General features: G+C 29.7%; 1 protein-coding gene and 1 long non-coding RNA gene across 6 annotated transcripts; one reads left to right on the forward strand and one right to left on the reverse strand.

The window, feature by feature from the left end:
* The first annotated feature begins 161 nt into the window (after positions 1-161).
* LOC143241819 (uncharacterized) lies at positions 162-16,867 on the forward strand. Of its 5 annotated transcripts, XM_076485088.1 has the most exons (8): positions 162-222; positions 2,368-2,464; positions 3,293-3,529; positions 4,590-4,657; positions 9,547-10,115; positions 12,261-12,454; positions 15,332-15,467; positions 16,689-16,867. In XM_076485088.1, the coding sequence occupies exons 5-6, from the start codon at positions 9,804-9,806 to the stop codon at positions 12,279-12,281; spliced, it is 333 nt and encodes a 110-aa protein (XP_076341203.1). In that variant the 5' UTR covers positions 162-222; positions 2,368-2,464; positions 3,293-3,529; positions 4,590-4,657; positions 9,547-9,803; the 3' UTR covers positions 12,282-12,454; positions 15,332-15,467; positions 16,689-16,867. The 5 variants fall into 5 exon arrangements, with proteins under 5 accessions (XP_076341203.1, XP_076341206.1, XP_076341204.1 ...); XM_076485091.1 differs by lacking the exons at positions 9,547-10,115; positions 12,261-12,454 and adding an exon at positions 3,599-3,757 and having other exon boundaries at positions 3,293-3,419; XM_076485089.1 differs by lacking the exons at positions 9,547-10,115; positions 12,261-12,454.
* On the reverse strand, positions 10,680-17,004 carry LOC143241821 (uncharacterized). The gene is made up of 3 exons (XR_013022289.1): positions 16,866-17,004; positions 15,737-15,804; positions 10,680-10,765 (listed from the first exon to the last, which is right to left on the reverse strand). It is a non-coding gene; the product is annotated as an uncharacterized LOC143241821 (long non-coding RNA).
* Positions 17,005-17,332: the final 328 nt, after the last annotated feature.

The following is a 17,332-nucleotide window of genomic DNA, read 5'->3' on the forward strand; positions in this document are numbered from 1 at the left end:
AGTCAGAGATGAAGACAAGGGTATAGAAACTGAAGAAAATGAGACCACTGAATTAAACCGGTCATCCAGTGAGAAAAGTATTGTCCAAAACCTGAAGGATAAGTCACATTGTGCTTCAAGCTCTGCATCAATGGTACCTGGAGGTTTTCAACCATGGTTTCTGAATCTCAGTCAGTAACAGAAACTCCTGTTACTTTCTGCTCAGATATAGCATATACAAAGGTATTTAAAAATCTGTTTTATTTTATATAATAAAGACTTTTTTCTTAAATAGCTCACCCAACTGACTGCTCAAGTAAAATTGTTGGCAGTTATGAGGAACACTACTTTTAGTAGTTTAAAGATAGTAGATAAATGAGGTACAGTATATGTACAGTACCTTTGTTTTTTTATGTTTTCACAATAAGGTTAATATGTTTTTTAATATGTTGCTGTTTAAGTAGATTTTGGACTTTTGTTATCACCTTCTGAAGAAGCCTGTTGTATAAAAAACTTTTGTGTTATTAATAGTTATGTTTTTTTACATACATTAACTGTAAACTCATATGAAATCTTTATTAATTTTCTACATTTTTCTGCAGAACAAAAATGCAGTAAAATCTGGAGAGCAGCTTTTAATTTTACTAAGTACTAGTGCAGTTGATAATGTCACCTGTGGCAGTGCTGTTTGTGATAGGTCTGACACTATCAGTCCCTTTTCTGGTGAATCCCATCCTGTCGAGTTTCCTGGAGCTCTTGTTCATCCAGCTGTACAACAGCTACAGGGACACAGGATTCCTTACGTTCCACTCCTGTTTTATTCCATGATACTGAAGTCTCGAGTTTTATTGGTAGTGAACATGTTAGCAATACTGTAGATAATAGGTTGGAGTTTTTCTGGAAATGAATCTTAAGTGTTACATTATGGAAGACAACAAATACTGTTAGTACTGTTGAAAACAAGTAATACATTTAAACTTCAGAAAAGTATTTTATAAAATATGTAATTTTGTTTATTGTAAACATTTATCTGCATTCATAGACTACTTAATTGATTCTTTTATAAAATGGATCCTTGTTATTCATTCATGTGAAGAAGTATTTGAATTATATTTTTAAAAGTCATATTCTTATATTTGACAATTTTAATATTCATTACGATTGCAAATCAGTTATAGGAAAATTAAAACTAGAAGTATTAACGACTTTCGACATTTAGAAGTATTTCATCAATATTAAATAAGTATAAGGACAGAGTATTATAATTAATTTTTCCTATTGCCAGTCATGTTTAGGTTATTTTTACCATATAAACATTATCGAATGTGAGTACACGTTGTGTTTCGTTAATAGATTGGTTACTTATTAAGCATTGTTTCAACATTATCAGCTTCTAAACCACTCTATATACAATTCAGCATGTATTCGTTTTCTTGCTAACGATATTTGCTTAGGGGTACAAAGGAACAGTAGTGATTCTGCAAGTGACGAATTGGTTGAATGTTCTTGACACCAGATGTCCTCTTATTTTGGTTTATTCTGAAAATTCTGCAGGATTATGTTTATGTATACTGTCATATACGGTTAGTATGAAATGTTGGATGTGTACAAGTTTTTGCTCAGTTTTTCTTATGTTGAATCCAACAAATTAGTAATGTACGATCATTAATAGAAATCTTTAATCAGATTTCAGTATTGTGATGTGTTTCAGGTTTTGTTTTAGAATTAAAACTTTTCATTGGTAACTGGAAAAGAACTTAATGGTAATGCAGTTTAGCCAAATGTGTGTATAATTTAGTGATTATTATATTATCTAGTACTGCAACCTATTAACACAGTTACAGTATACTTATAACACGGAATTAAGCTTTGACACCCGTGGTGGGCAGGATAAAGATAACCCTTGAGTTATTAGAAGTTGGTAAAATAATTCCTTTTGAAAGTTTTTTCCTTTAAGTCATTCTATAAATTGTGTGTTAAGTCTAAATATTGTTCTTATAATACAAATAACAGGAAATATTATGTAGTTACTTTGTGTATGGGAATATTTTGACTTTTGTTACCTTTACCATAATGTTGCTTATTAAAACATTAATAATCATTTAAGATAGCAAAAAATAATGAAAAGAGAAAGTCCTAAACTACATTTTTTCAGAAAGTGGACTTTTTCTTTTTAATGTTTGTTATCAAACAAGCAATGATTTAGATTTTCTTGTTGGTATTTTTATGTGATTTTTTGCTCTGTTATGTTACAACACTTTGAACAAAAGCACTGTTGCAGATCACAAATAAAGTCCATATATCTGTGCAGGTATTTTTTTAGCTTTTTTAAGACTTTATGATAGCAGTATATTTGAAGAGTAGTTTAAAAACATGTTTTTAATTCAGTCACAGAGAACAAGAAGATGATGAGCTTCATCAGTGTAAGGAGATTTTTTCACAAGTTGTACAGATCGTTAAAGATATATGCAATGTTGCAAATCAGGTAAATAGTTGATGACATTTCATATTATTTTAAGTATTATATTACTCGTACATATAAAGTGACATGTTCAATAAAATGACAAGTGAATTTTGTCTTGCAGCCAGTGAGATGTTCCACTTGAACTGTTGGTATATCCAGATGTTGATAATTAATGCAGAGAAGCTTATGTTTGGTATTTTAAACATGGAATTTATTTGTTGGTAAACAGGGTTTATGATCAAACAGGACTTTTTTGATTAATATTTTAGTGTATAATTTATTAATGTATAAACATTAATTAATTAACAAACATGTTTGTCACTGACTTTTATATATGTTTTACTATTTTACTATTATTTTTGTTATAAAGTAATTCTTTAGGAATATTTTAAAATTTAAGTAAATAATACACTAACTCGTAATACACTTATGTATGTAAACTAATAAAAGTTGACAAGTATAGTTTCTCTAACTTGTGACAGTTTGCAACAAGTGTCATTTACTTCTTGGCAGTATGAATATTTTAACACCAAGTCGTTTGTAATTTTCACTGTTTACTCAGTTTGATCACTTCAGAGCTATTTTAGCAATTCACAGCTTGATTTATTGCATATACAGTATACTTTTATATATTATTATTTGAAGTTGAAATAAATTTCCTCTGTAGATGTTATTTCTATATCATTCTGAATAGTATGTGTCTTTGAAGTAGAATAATGCATTTTGGGTTGGCATTTCATTATTAAATGGGCTTGCAGAGAACAAAGTCTTATATTAGATATTACAATTATGTGAATTTTCACACCTACATTTTTTCTCCAGATCATTAATATTTTTGTATTATCACAGACTCTTCTTCTTCAAGACTTGCATGAATCTCGTATGTGTAACCAGTTGCTGGTACCGGAAGCTAGTGAAGACATATGGAAACAAGGAGGTTTCTTATCCTCAGGGCACAGTATGTTAGGAGAAGATGGTATATAGACCTTTTATTACCTACACCATCTACATGTGAAGTTCTGTGATCACTCTTACAAAAGTATTGTACAATTTCAATTCGTGCATTACTGATGGATTGCTGCTTTTGTAAGTAATTTTATACATTATCTGTTTATAGTTATACTAGTTATTATTAATTTTAACTTCACTCTGTAGAACACGATGCTCCAGAACAACAAAGCTACTTAGAAGCCACCATCATGAAGTTTATGCCTGAGCGTTTGATTGTGGAGTCGTTTGGGAAACTCTCTTCACTCTTCGTCCTAGGTTGAATACAGGACCAGGTCACAGTGTCAAATATAACTTTAGTAATAGGTATAACTTAACGACTTTTTTGAAGATATAAATCTTTAATTTACTTTTAAATAAATAGGCTGGTATTTTAAGTTAAAAATACCTAACTTATATTTAGTCACATAATAGTACTAGAGAACATTTATTATGTTGAGAAGAGGTTAAAAAGGATTGAAATAAATTATTTAATAACATGTTTTGTCAATGTTAATGATATAACAAACATAATAACAGAAGTATTATGTTCAGAGAACTCTTAAGGTACATGGAAATAGTGTATGCATAGTTTTATTTTAAAATTGATATTTGTTAAGGAACAGAAATAAGCATTTTACATCCATAATATAATAATAGAAGAAAACAATTAAGTGCCTGTCTTATGTTATATTTTAATTATTATTTTCCAACTTTCCAAATCTGAAATTTAAATTTGTGTTGAATAGGGATCCGAGCTCTCTGGGCAGTGCTAAATTCATTTTCTGTCAATAATAGGAAGAATATGTTTGTATATCAAGAAAGATGTGGATCAGTATTCTATCTGAGACACTTGCTGATATTGTTCTGTTCATTAAAGCACACAAATTATTTATTTACTTTTAGATGTTTCATGATAACAATCTTAAATGTAATTTTTTTTAATTAGGTGAAACATATACTGTCATTTCTTGTAATTTTATATAATATTTCTAAAGTATTTTCTTTCTGTATGTAAACTGACAGTGTTCATTGTTTATGAAATTATGTAATCAGGTTTTAAGTGTCTTTATAGTTGACTGTGTGGGAGATTGCAGTGTAATAGAGATATAAAATAGTGGTATATATAACTAACAAAAACACTTTTGTGTTGTTATAGATTGAATGAAACACTTTGTGAAGGACATTCAGGGTATGGACATAGCAAGAGGAAAGACTCACTTTCAGGTTTGTGTTTTTAGAGACCTTTAAGACAACATCCTTAATATTATAGGATTTGACTGTGGGTATTTTGTCTTACCATGTTCTATATATATCCTTTTATTATTTGTTTAGTAAATATCTAATGTATACTAATTACCTAAGTTAGATAATTGCAAAACTTTTTGTAAAGAAGATATTTCGTGGGTGTGTACATAAATCAAGCTTTCCAGTACACCCTTTTTAAAATTTAGTATAGTAATTTAAACCTCTTGTGACATCTGAATTGCTCACCAGTGTGGCTGAATCTGCTATAATATCCAGGTTTATGGAGAGTAAATTCTGTATCTTCTTCCTCCTTACAAAATTCCACACAACACATCTGGTTCTTAGTTTTATAAATGTCTCTCCTCCATTGATATCTTCCATTCTGTGGACAGATATTTTCAAATAAGTCTTGTTTAAGCTTGTTAGTCACTATAATGTGTTTAAGTTAATATGAATAATTCTACTATTTTATGGAAGAGGGACAGTTCAGCCAACCTTCTAAACTCATAGCTGCTTACTATTAATAGACAAGTTCTTTTGGCCGTGAATTTTATTTTTATACTGGAAATTGTGACATCCTTTACTAGCCTACCTAATTAACACCCAAATTTAATTTGATTTTAGTGATTTGGAAAAACTTCAGTGTTACAACCAAATTTTAAAAACAAAATTTTTTGCACGAGAAATAAATACTGCTGCTTTGGTGAAGGGATAATTCAGTGTAATATTTTTTTTTCAGTTATTGAATTATTTTTGTTTATTTCTTGCTGAAATGTATGAAAAATAAAGAAAAATTTTTTCGAAGTTAAAGAAATGTATAACTATGTAATATTTCTTGCACCTTCATGCAAAGGAGCACCAGATCAGATTGAAAATACAATAGTAGACAAATACAACAATATATTGATTATTAAATAATGTTAGAAGTTTGTATATAGATATAGATTGTTATTAGATATTTCTGCAGTATTTCATTTTACCATTCCTACTCTAAACTCATCTTCATGCTGTGGAAATTTTCTTGTGACAGAATTTGCTCAGTTTCTTGAAAAATCCCAAATATACTGACAGTAAGGCAGAGAATCGTTTTAAGGTACTGATGTATTTATAGCTCAGCTTCTTTCTGTGTCATCTCCATCACTTAGTGCTTTGATTTTGTGGGATGTTAGGAGAAGCGTCTTGTAAAAGTATAAGCATAGATAACCCCTTTTTTTTTTTTTAAATGTTAGTTATGGCTAAACAGCAATAAATAGCTGTAGAAGTAAATCAATGAAGTTGATATACACTATACGTATATATTATTATACCATAAAAAGGGTATGCTATGGATTATATGAACAACACATACAAACAGCTATCATCCTGTTTGCCTTATTGCAAACAACAGAAAAGGTTTGACAGAAACATGAAAAAGAGTAAGTACTTCTAACAAATTATAAAATACAAAAATATATTAATTTATTTCTATTCTTCACATATGTCTCTCTTAAGTTAAGACCTTCAATCAAGTTCTTGTCAATTATGCCTTTTTGATTGATTTTACATCTGTAAACAAACCATTGCAATTTTTTGCTACTTGTTCTTGAGTAAAATATTACAGTGATGAACATATACTTGATGGAATTTTAAAACAAAATTACACTTCTATTAAACAGCTGTATCATATTATATTACACTCGGTGACAGTGAATTTATGGACTATTCTCAATGTATGTTTTACAAGTCCAATATTGTTTTGTTACAGTTTGCAAAAATCTCCTAATATTTTTATATCAAATTATACTTTACAATTACCATATTACAAATATAACAAAACTAAAGCAAGTCTGGAACAGAGTGACATTAATATAAAGTTAAAAATATATTGAAGGCAATACACAACCTCGTTCAATACAAAGCATTCACTAATGTAATTTTAAAAGACCAGTTATGAAGGCACATGAAGTTTATAAAAAAAACATAACTAGCCTTTTTATCTGACATGTATACAAACTGGGTATAAATTCATATACAACAGTATTTTGTTTGTTTTAGAATCATGCACATAATGGGTCAGTTTTTTCACATCCTTCCCTAATATTCAAAAGATAAACAAAAAAGGAAGTTAGTTGCTCAACTCGTGATAACCCTGTCTGACCAAAGAATGGGATTTGATGATCACTCTCATAGTGCACCCATGGCCTCAAAGTATGTAAACAAGTTTGTTTCTGTGACATGTCATAAATCATGAATTCTCATATTCAAAGTTTGGATATAATAACCACTAGGCCATCTACATAGATCCTTCAATAATCAATACACAGATTTGTATTGTGGTAGTAATGAAACTACCAGTAATGTAAAATATTACACACAAAACATGCTAGCTTTTTATGGGCCCAGCATGCATATAAGCGTGTTAAGGCGTGCGACTCGTAATCTGAGGGTTGTGGGTTCGCAACCCTGTCATTCCAAACATGCTCGCCCTTTCAGCCATGGTCAATCCCACTATTCGTTGGTAAAAGAGTAGCCCAACAGTCCTAAATTAAGAATGGCTAGCAAACCAACTCATCAACCCTATTTTATCCACCACCCCTCAAAAAGTATGAAATTTGTTTGGTTACAGAGCTAACAAATAGAAAAGTTCAAGAAAAACAGGAGATTAGTTGAGTACTTTATTTTTTTTTAATGTTTGTTATTTAGGCATAAGTGTAAAAGTAATTGACGTGTAAATATAGGTGTATTTGTTAGGTTAGTTAAGATTAGAGTAAGTAAAATTATAATATAAAAAATGGTTCTAAAGGCACAAGAACAGGTTGTAATAGCTCATGGGTAACATAATTTGTAATTTAAAGCAAGCTGCATGTAATTTCACAGATATATCATTGTGACACTGGGGAATGGTACGAAAAAGATTAAACAAAATAAACTTAAAAGTTTAAAAAGTGTACATTGTTACAAAGAAGAAAAATATGTGGTCAAATTTTTTACATTTTTAAATGGGTAAAATTTGATAGTGAGGTAAAAGTATGGTTTCCCCTTTAGGATCTTTTTTAGCTTAATGCTTCTGATACGTTCATTATTTCCTTTTTTTGAATTTAAAATATTATATTCTTTCCTCTTTGCTTTAATTAATATATTGTTTTATGACATTAAAATTTGTTTTCACTTTAGTTTCAATCCATTTCATAACTTTGCTAAATATGTTAAACTGTTGCCAGCTAACTTGATTATTAATCCTCCATTACTAACAAGTAATATTCTATTCCAATATTTTATTACATATACATACCAACTTCTCCAATTCCATGAACCAACTGTTGGTTCTTCCTTGTTGTTGAAGCTCTAGATGATATAGAAATGGTCATGGTCTGAGAACCCTGAACCAAAGCGAGGTCAAAAGTATAAAAATAGTTGTCATTCTCTTTGGCATAGAGATTTACTTAAATTATTGACAAAACATGGTTATATTTTCTGGGAAAGATAATTAGTAAAATAAGTTATGACTAAAACAGTTTCAGTCTAAATGATTTCAGTTATCAATCCTGAGAGTGAAACCTGTAAAACTAAGCACAGTTTAGCATAAACATCAACTGTTACAGTCTGCACATCATCCCTTATTTCTGTTTTATTTTAATAAAGATTTTGTTAATTGTACACACTTGCCCCTTATTTTATATACACTAAAAAACTTGTTAAATACAGTACCCCATACTTCCTGGACAAATTTGCTGTTATCAGTAGATCCAATTCACTGATCACATCAAAGTATCACACATGTACACTACATTATTTTTTCTTTGTTTGTTTTACATATCCAATCCATATAATGTATTCAACCTAGAATTTGAATTAGGATATAATCAAAGCCAAATCACAATGACCATATAGACAATATAAGAATGAGATGATTTAAATTGTTACCAGTCTTATATCAAGAGAATATTGTACACACACTAGTTTAGAATTAAACAAGTAATGCTGTCTTCAGTAGCATACATATAACAAGATATAGTTGAATTATTATTATTATACTAGCATATACCTAGGATAAAGACACCAACCAAATGAATAGTAATAAAATAATTATAAGTGAACTGCAAAAGCAGATCAGTGTAACAATAATATACCTGTTAAAAATAAATATGGACCTCATACTGCAACAAATATTTTATAGGAGACAGTGCAGCTGTGAAAATTATCCATTGTTTGAAATAACTACTCTCACATTCTTTTACACTGGGCATAAACGTTCAGTAACATATATGTATTTTAAATATACTCATTACCAGTCAAGAACATGCAAATAAATTTCAACCTTAAATATATACAACACAGTAGGACTGCTCATAATAAACCAAATACATTTTATGCATTTTGCATTCAACTAAAACAAGAGACTATCTACTATTTCATTAATTAGCTCATTTTTTTTTAAAGAATTACATATAGAGGGCAGTACAATTTAAGAAAAGCTGATATTGTGAAAAGTGTAATAATCTGTTAAAATACATTTTCATCATAGGAAAATGTTGATATAATGTAATGCAAGTACAAAACCAGCCTTTCCATGCTGATGAAATATATAAATTATTTATGTAAAAATAAAATAAAAATAGCTGGTATAATATACAAGATCCTGCAACTTTTTTCTGCCTTTGTGAAATTCTTAATGCTATTGTTTTTTGCAATATGTTATTTGAAAATAAAAACATTACTTCAGGTAATATTTTATGTATTATAAACTTGTAATTATTCTTATCAATGTATATGTAATAGGAATTAAAGTTTTAAAACATTATAGGAGAATTTTGTTCATCTTCTATCTTCAAGAGAAATAATATGTAAATTATTTCAATATTGCATACTTTACATATTTTTATATGTAGGAGCTAAAACAGATGACCCTTCCAGGCTATCATTTGAGTAAGCTAGGTGAATACTAGTATCCTGTGGTAGACCCTGAGTCTGAAGAACGGCAGATCGTTCATTTGGATCTCTTGTGCCTCCACTGGGTCTTGCTAGTAGAGATTTCACATTTTCCAGTGCTAACGAAGGCTAGTTGGGAATTACAAAATGTAGTATTTCCTCTTTGGATCAGAATTCCAACAGAGGGCTATTGAGAAGACAAAATAAATCTGGTGAAATGGAGGATGATAATCAGATTATGGGAATGCCACTGATAATGGAAAGGAATATTGATGATAAGTATGTTAATTCTGTCAGTCAGGCAGTCAGAGATGAAGACAAGGGTATAGAAACTGAAGAAAATGAGACCACTGAATTAAACCGGTCACGTCCAGTGAGAAAAGTATTGTCCAAAAACCTGAAGGATAAGTCACATTGTGCTTCAAGCTCTGCATCAATGGTACCTGGAGAGTCTTCAACCATGGTTTCTGAATCTGTGTCAGTAACAGAAACTCCTGTTACTTTCTGCTCAGATATAGCATATACAAAGGTATTTAAAATCTGTTTTATTTTATATAATAAAGACTTTTTCTTAAATAGCTCACCCAACTGACTGCTCAAGTAAAATTGTTGGCAGTTATGAGGAACACTACTTTTAGTAGTTTAAAGATAGTAGATAAATGAGGTACAGTATATGTATAGTACCTTTGTTTTTTATGTTTTCACAATAAGGTTAATATGTTTTTTTAATATGTTGCTGTTTAAGTAGATTTTGACTTTGTTATCACCTTCTGAAGAAGCCTGTTGTATAAAAACTTTTGTGTTATTAATAGTTATGTTTTTTTTACATACATTAACTGTAAACTCATATGAAATCTTTATTAATTTTCTACATTTTTCTGCAGAACAAAAATGCAGTAAAATCTGGAGAGCAGCTTTTAATTTTACTAAGTACTAGTGCAGTTGATAATGTCACCTGTGGCAGTGCTGTTTGTGATAGGTCTGACACTATCAGTCCCTTTTCTGGTGAATCCCATCCTGTCGAGTTTCCTGGAGCTCTTGTTCATCCAGCTGTACAACAGCTACAGGGAACACAGGATTCCTTACGTTCCACCCTGTTTTATTCCATGATACTGAAGTCTCGAGTTTTATTGGTAGTGAACATGTTAGCAATACTGTAGATAATAGGTTGGAGTTTTTCTGGAAATGAATCTTAAGTGTTACATTATGGAAGACAACAAATACTGTTAGTACTGTTGAAAACAAGTAATACATTTAAACTTCAGAAAAGTATTTTATAAAATATGTAATTTTTGTTTATTGTAAACATTTATCTGCATTCATAGACTACTTAATTGATTCTTTTATAAAATGGATCCTTGTTATTCATTCATGTGAAGAAGTATTTGAATTATATTTTAAAAGTCATATTCTTATATTTGACAATTTTAATATTCATTACGATTGCAAATCAGTTATAGGAAAATTAAAACTAGAAGTATTAACGACTTTCGACATTTAGAAGTATTTCATCAATATTAAATAAGTATAAGGACAGAGTATTATAATTAATTTTTCCTATTGCCAGTCATGTTTAGGTTATTTTTACCATATAAACATTATCGAATGTGAGTACACGTTGTGTTTCGTTAATAGATTGGTTACTTATTAAGCATTGTTTCAACATTATCAGCTTCTAAACCACTCTATATACAATTCAGCATGTATTCGTTTTCTTGCTAACGATATTTGCTTAGGGTACAAAGGGAACAGTAGTGATTCTGCAAGTGACGAATTGGTTGAATGTTCTTGACACCAGATGTCCTCTTATTTTGGTTTATTCTGAAAGTTCTGCAGGATTATGTTTATGTATACTGTCATATACGGTTAGTATGAAATGTTGGATGTGTACAAGTTTTTGCTCAGTTTTTCTTATGTTGAATCCAACAAATTAGTAATGTACGATCATTAATAGAAATCTTTAATCAGATTTCAGTATTGTGATGTGTTTCAGGTTTTGTTTTAGAATTAAAACTTTTTCATTGGTAACTGGAAAAGAACTTAATGGTAATGCAGTTTAGCCAAATGTGTGTATAATTTAGTGATTATTATATTAATCTAGTACTCGCAACCTATTAACACAGTTACGAGTATACTTATAACACGGAATTAAGCTTTGACACCCGTGGTGGGCAGGATAAAGATAACCCCTTGAGTTATTAGAAGTTGGTAAAATAATTCCTTTTGAAAGTTTTTTCCTTTAAGTCATTCTATAAATTGTGTGTTAAGTCTAAATATTGTTCTTATAATACAAATAACAGGAAATATTATGTAGTTACTTTGTGTATGGGAATATTTTGACTTTTGTTACCTTACCATAATGTTGCTTATTAAAACATTAATAATCATTTAAGATAGCAAAAAATAATGAAAAGAGAAAGTCCTAAACTACATTTTTTCAGAAAGTGGACTTTTCTTTTTAATGTTTGTTATCAAACAAGCAATGATTTAGATTTTCTTGTTGGTATTTTTATGTGATTTTTTGCTCTGTTATGTTACAACACTTTGAACAAAAGCACTGTTGCAGATCACAAATAAAGTCCATATATCTGTGCAGGTATTTTTTTTTAGCTTTTTAAGACTTTATGATAGCAGTATATTTGAAGAGTAGTTTAAAAACATGTTTTTAATTCAGTCACAGAGAACAAGAAGATGATGAGCTTCATCAGTTCATTTAAGTAAATCTCTATGCCAAAGAGAATGACAACTATTTTTATACTTTTGACCTCGCTTTGGTTCAGGGTTCTCAGACCATGACCATTTCTATATCATCTAGAGCTTCAACAACAAGGAAGAACCAACAGTTGGTTCATGGAATTGGAGAAGTTGGTATGTATATGTAATAAAATATTGGAATAGAATATTACTTGTTAGTAATGGAGGATTAATAATCAAGTTAGCTGGCAACAGTTTAACATATTTAGCAAAGTTATGAAATGGATTGAAACTAAAGTGAAAACAAATTTTAATGTCATAAAACAATATATTAATTAAAGCAAAGAGGAAAGAATATAATATTTTAAATTCAAAAAAAGGGAAATAATGAACGTATCAGAAGCATTAAGCTAAAAAGATCCTAAAGGGGAAACCATACTTTTACCTCACTATCAAATTTTACCCATTTAAAAATGTAAAAAATTTGACCACATATTTTTCTTCTTTGTAACAATGTACACTTTTTAAACTTTTAAGTTTATTTTGTTTAATCTTTTCGTACCATTCCCCAGTGTCACAATGATATATCTGTGAAATTACATGCAGCTTGCTTTAAATTACAAATTATGTTACCCATGAGCTATTACAACCTGTTCTTGTGCCTTTAGAACCATTTTTATATTATAATTTTACTTACTCTAATCTTAACTAACCTAACAAATACACCTATATTTACACGTCAATTACTTTTACACTTATGCCTAAATAACAAACATTAAAAAAAGAAATAAAGTACTCAACTAATCTCCTGTTTTTTTCTTGAACTTTTCTATTTGTTAGCTCTGTAACCAAACAAATTTCATACTTTTTTGAGGGGTGGTGGATAAAATAGGGTTGATGAGTTGGTTTGCTAGCCATTCTTAATTTAGGACTGTTGGGCTACTCTTTTACCAACGAATAGTGGGATTGACCATGGCTGAAAGGGCGAGCATGTTTGAATGACAGGGTTGCGAACCCACAACCCTCAGATTACGAAGTCGCACGCCTTAACACGCCATGCTGGGCCCATAAAAAGCTAGCATGTTTTGTGTGTAATATTTTACATTACTGGTAGTTTCATTACTACCACAATACAAATCTGTGTATTGATTATTGAAGGATCTATGTAGATGGCCTAGTGGTTATTATATCCAAACTTTGAATATGAGAATTCATGATTTATGACATGTCACAGAAACAAACTTGTTTACATACTTTGAGGCCATGGGTGCACTATGAGAGTGATCATCAAATCCCATTCTTTGGTCAGACAGGGTTATCACGAGTTGAGCAACTAACTTCCTTTTTGTTTATCTTTTGAATATTAGGGAAGGATGTGAAAAAACTGACCCATTATGTGCATGATTCTAAAACAAACAAAATACTGTTGTATATGAATTTATACCCAGTTTGTATACATGTCAGATAAAAAGGCTAGTTATGTTTTTTTATAAACTTCATGTGCCTTCATAACTGGTCTTTTAAAATTACATTAGTGAATGCTTTGTATTGAACGAGGTTGTGTATTGCCTTCAATATATTTTTAACTTTATATTAATGTCACTCTGTTCCAGACTTGCTTTAGTTTTGTTATATTTGTAATATGGTAATTGTAAAGTATAATTTGATATAAAAATATTAGGAGATTTTTGCAAACTGTAACAAAACAATATTGGACTTGTAAAACATACATTGAGAATAGTCCATAAATTCACTGTCACCGAGTGTAATATAATATGATACAGCTGTTTAATAGAAGTGTAATTTTTGTTTTAAAATTCCATCAAGTATATGTTCATCACTGTAATATTTTACTCAAGAACAAGTAGCAAAAAAATTGCAATGGTTTGTTTACAGATGTAAAATCAATCAAAAAGGCATAATTGACAAGAACTTGATTGAAGGTCTTAACTTAAGAGAGACATATGTGAAGAATAGAAATAAATTAATATATTTTGTATTTTATAATTTGTTAGAAGTACTTACTCTTTTCATGTTTCTGTCAAACCTTTTCTGTTGTTTGCAATAAGGCAAACAGGATGATAGCTGTTTGTATGTGTTGTTCATATAATCCATAGCATACCCTTTTTATGGTATAATAATATATACGTATAGTGTATATCAACTTCATTGATTTACTTCTACAGCTATTTATTGCTGTTTAGCCATAACTAACATTTAAAAAAAAAAAGGGGTTATCTATGCTTATACTTTTACAAGACGCTTCTCCTAACATCCCAAAAAATCAAAGCACTAAGTGATGGAGATGACACAGAAAGAAGCTGAGCTATAAATACATCAGTACCTTAAAACGATTCTCTGCCTTACTGTCAGTATATTTGGGATTTTTCAAGAAACTGAGCAAATTCTGTCACAAGAAAATTTCCACAGCATGAAGATGAGTTTAGAGTAGGAATGGTAAAATGAAATACTGCAGAAATATCTAATAACAATCTATATCTATATACAAACTTCTAACATTATTTAATAATCAATATATTGTTGTATTTGTCTACTATTGTATTTTCAATCTGATCTGGTGCTCCTTTGCATGAAGGTGCAAGAAATATTACATAGTTATACATTTCTTTAACTTGGAAAAAATTTTTCTTTATTTTTCATACATTTCAGCAAGAAATAAACAAAAAATAATTCAATAACTGAAAAAAAATATTACACTGAATTATCCCTTCACCAAAGCAGCAGTATTTATTTTCGTGCAAAAATTTTGTTTTAAAATTTGGTTGTAACACTGAAGTTTTTCCAAATCACTAAAATCAAATTAAATTTGGGTGTTAATTAGGTAGGCTAGTAAAGGATGTCACAATTTCCAGTATAAAAATAAAATTCACGCCAAAAGAACTTGTCTATTAATAGTAAGCAGCTATGAGTTTAGAAGGTTGGCTGAACTGTCCCTCTTCCATAAAATAGTAGAATTATTCATATTAACTTAAACACATTATAGTGACTAACAAGCTTAAACAAGACTTATTTGAAAATATCTGTCCACAGAATGGAAGATATCAATGGAGGAGAGACATTTATAAAACTAAGAACCAGATGTGTTGTGTGGAATTTTGTAAGGAGGAAGAAGATACAGAATTTACTCTCCATAAACCTGGATATTATAGCAGATTCAGCCACACTGGTGAGCAATTCAGATGTCACAAGAGGTTTAAATTACTATACTAAATTTTAAAAAAGGGTGTACTGGAAAGCTTGATTTATGTACACACCCACGAAATATCTTCTTTACAAAAATGTTTTGCAATTATCTAACTTAGGTAATTATTATACATTAGATATTTACTAAACAAATAATAAAAGGATATATATAGAACATGGTAAGACAAAATACCCAGAGTCAAATCCTATAATATTAAGGATGTTGTCTTAAAGGTCTCTAAAAACACAAACCTGAAAGTGAGTCTTTCCTCTTGCTATGTCCATACCCTGAATGTCCTTCACAAAGTGTTTCATTCAATCTATAACAACACAAAAGTGTTTTGTTAGTTATATATACCACTATTTTATATCTCTATTACACTGCAATCTCCCACACAGTCAACTATAAAGACACTTAAAAACCTGATTACATAATTTCATAAACAATGAACACTGTCAGTTTACATACAGAAAGAAAATACTTTAGAAATATTATATAAAATTACAAGAAATGACAGTATATGTTTCACCTAATTAAAAAAATTACATTTAAGATTGTTATCATGAAACATCTAAAAGTAAATAAATAATTTGTGTGCTTTAATGAACAGAACAATATCAGCAAGTGTCTCAGATAGAATACTGATCCACATCTTTCTTGATATACAAACATATTCTTCCTATTATTGACAGAAAATGAATTTAGCACTGCCCAGAGAGCTCGGATCCCTATTCAACACAAATTTAAATTTCAGATTTGGAAAGTTGGAAAATAATAATTAAAATATAACATAAGACAGGCACTTAATTGTTTTTCTTCTATTATTATATTATGGATGTAAAATGCTTATTTCTGTTCCTTAACAAATATCAATTTTAAAATAAAACTATGCATACACTATTTCCATGTACCTTAAGAGTTCTCTGAACATAATACTTCTGTTATTATGTTTGTTATATCATTAACATTGACAAAACATGTTATTAAATAATTTATTTCAATCCTTTTTAACCTCTTCTCAACATAATAAATGTTCTCTAGTACTATTATGTGACTAAATATAAGTTAGGTATTTTTAACTTAAAATACCAGCCTATTTATTTAAAAGTAAATTAAAGATTTATATCTTCAAAAAAGTCGTTAAGTTATACCTATTACTAAAGTTATATTTGACACTGTGACCTGGTCCTGTATTCAACCTAGGACGAAGAGTGAAGAGAGTTTCCCAAACGACTCCACAATCAAACGTTCCAGGCATAAACTTCATGATGGTGGCTTCTAAGTTGCTTTGTTGTTCTGGAGCATCGTGTTCTACAGAGTGAAGTTAAAATTAATAATAACTAGTATAACTATAAACAGATAATGTATAAAATTACTTACAAAAGCAGCAATCCATCAGTAATGCACGAATTGAAATTGTACAATACTTTTGTAAGAGTGATCACAGAACTTCACATGTAGATGGTGTAGGTAATAAAAGGTCTATATACCATCTTCTCCTAACATACTGTGCCCTGAGGATAAGAAACCTCCTTGTTTCCATATGTCTTCACTAGCTTCCGGTACCAGCAACTGGTTACACATACGAGATTCATGCAAGTCTTGAAGAAGAAGAGTCTGTGATAATACAAAAAATATTAATGATCTGGAGAAAAAATGTAGGTGTGAAAATTCACATAATTGTAATATCTAATATAAGACTTTGTTCTCTGCAAGCCCATTTAATAATGAAATGCCAACCCAAAATGCATTATTCTACTTCAAAGACACATACTATTCAGAATGATATAGAAATAACATCTACAGAGGAAATTTATTTCAACTTCAAATAATAATATATAAAAAGT

Source organism: Tachypleus tridentatus, unplaced genomic scaffold (assembly GCF_004210375.1).
Source record: "Tachypleus tridentatus isolate NWPU-2018 unplaced genomic scaffold, ASM421037v1 Hic_cluster_1, whole genome shotgun sequence".
Classification (NCBI taxonomy): domain Eukaryota; kingdom Metazoa; phylum Arthropoda; class Merostomata; order Xiphosura; family Limulidae; genus Tachypleus; species Tachypleus tridentatus.

What these genes read in the sequence shown, in the direction of transcription:
- LOC143241819 (XM_076485087.1), top strand. Translation starts at nt 9,804, where the DNA reads ATGGAGGATGATAATCAGATTATGGGAATGCCACTGATAATGGAAAGG. An exon ending in CAGATATAGCATATACAAAG is followed by an intron (nt 10,116 to 11,322) that starts GTATTTAAAATC and finishes ATATTTGCTTAG; the next exon opens with GGTACAAAGGGAACAGTAGT.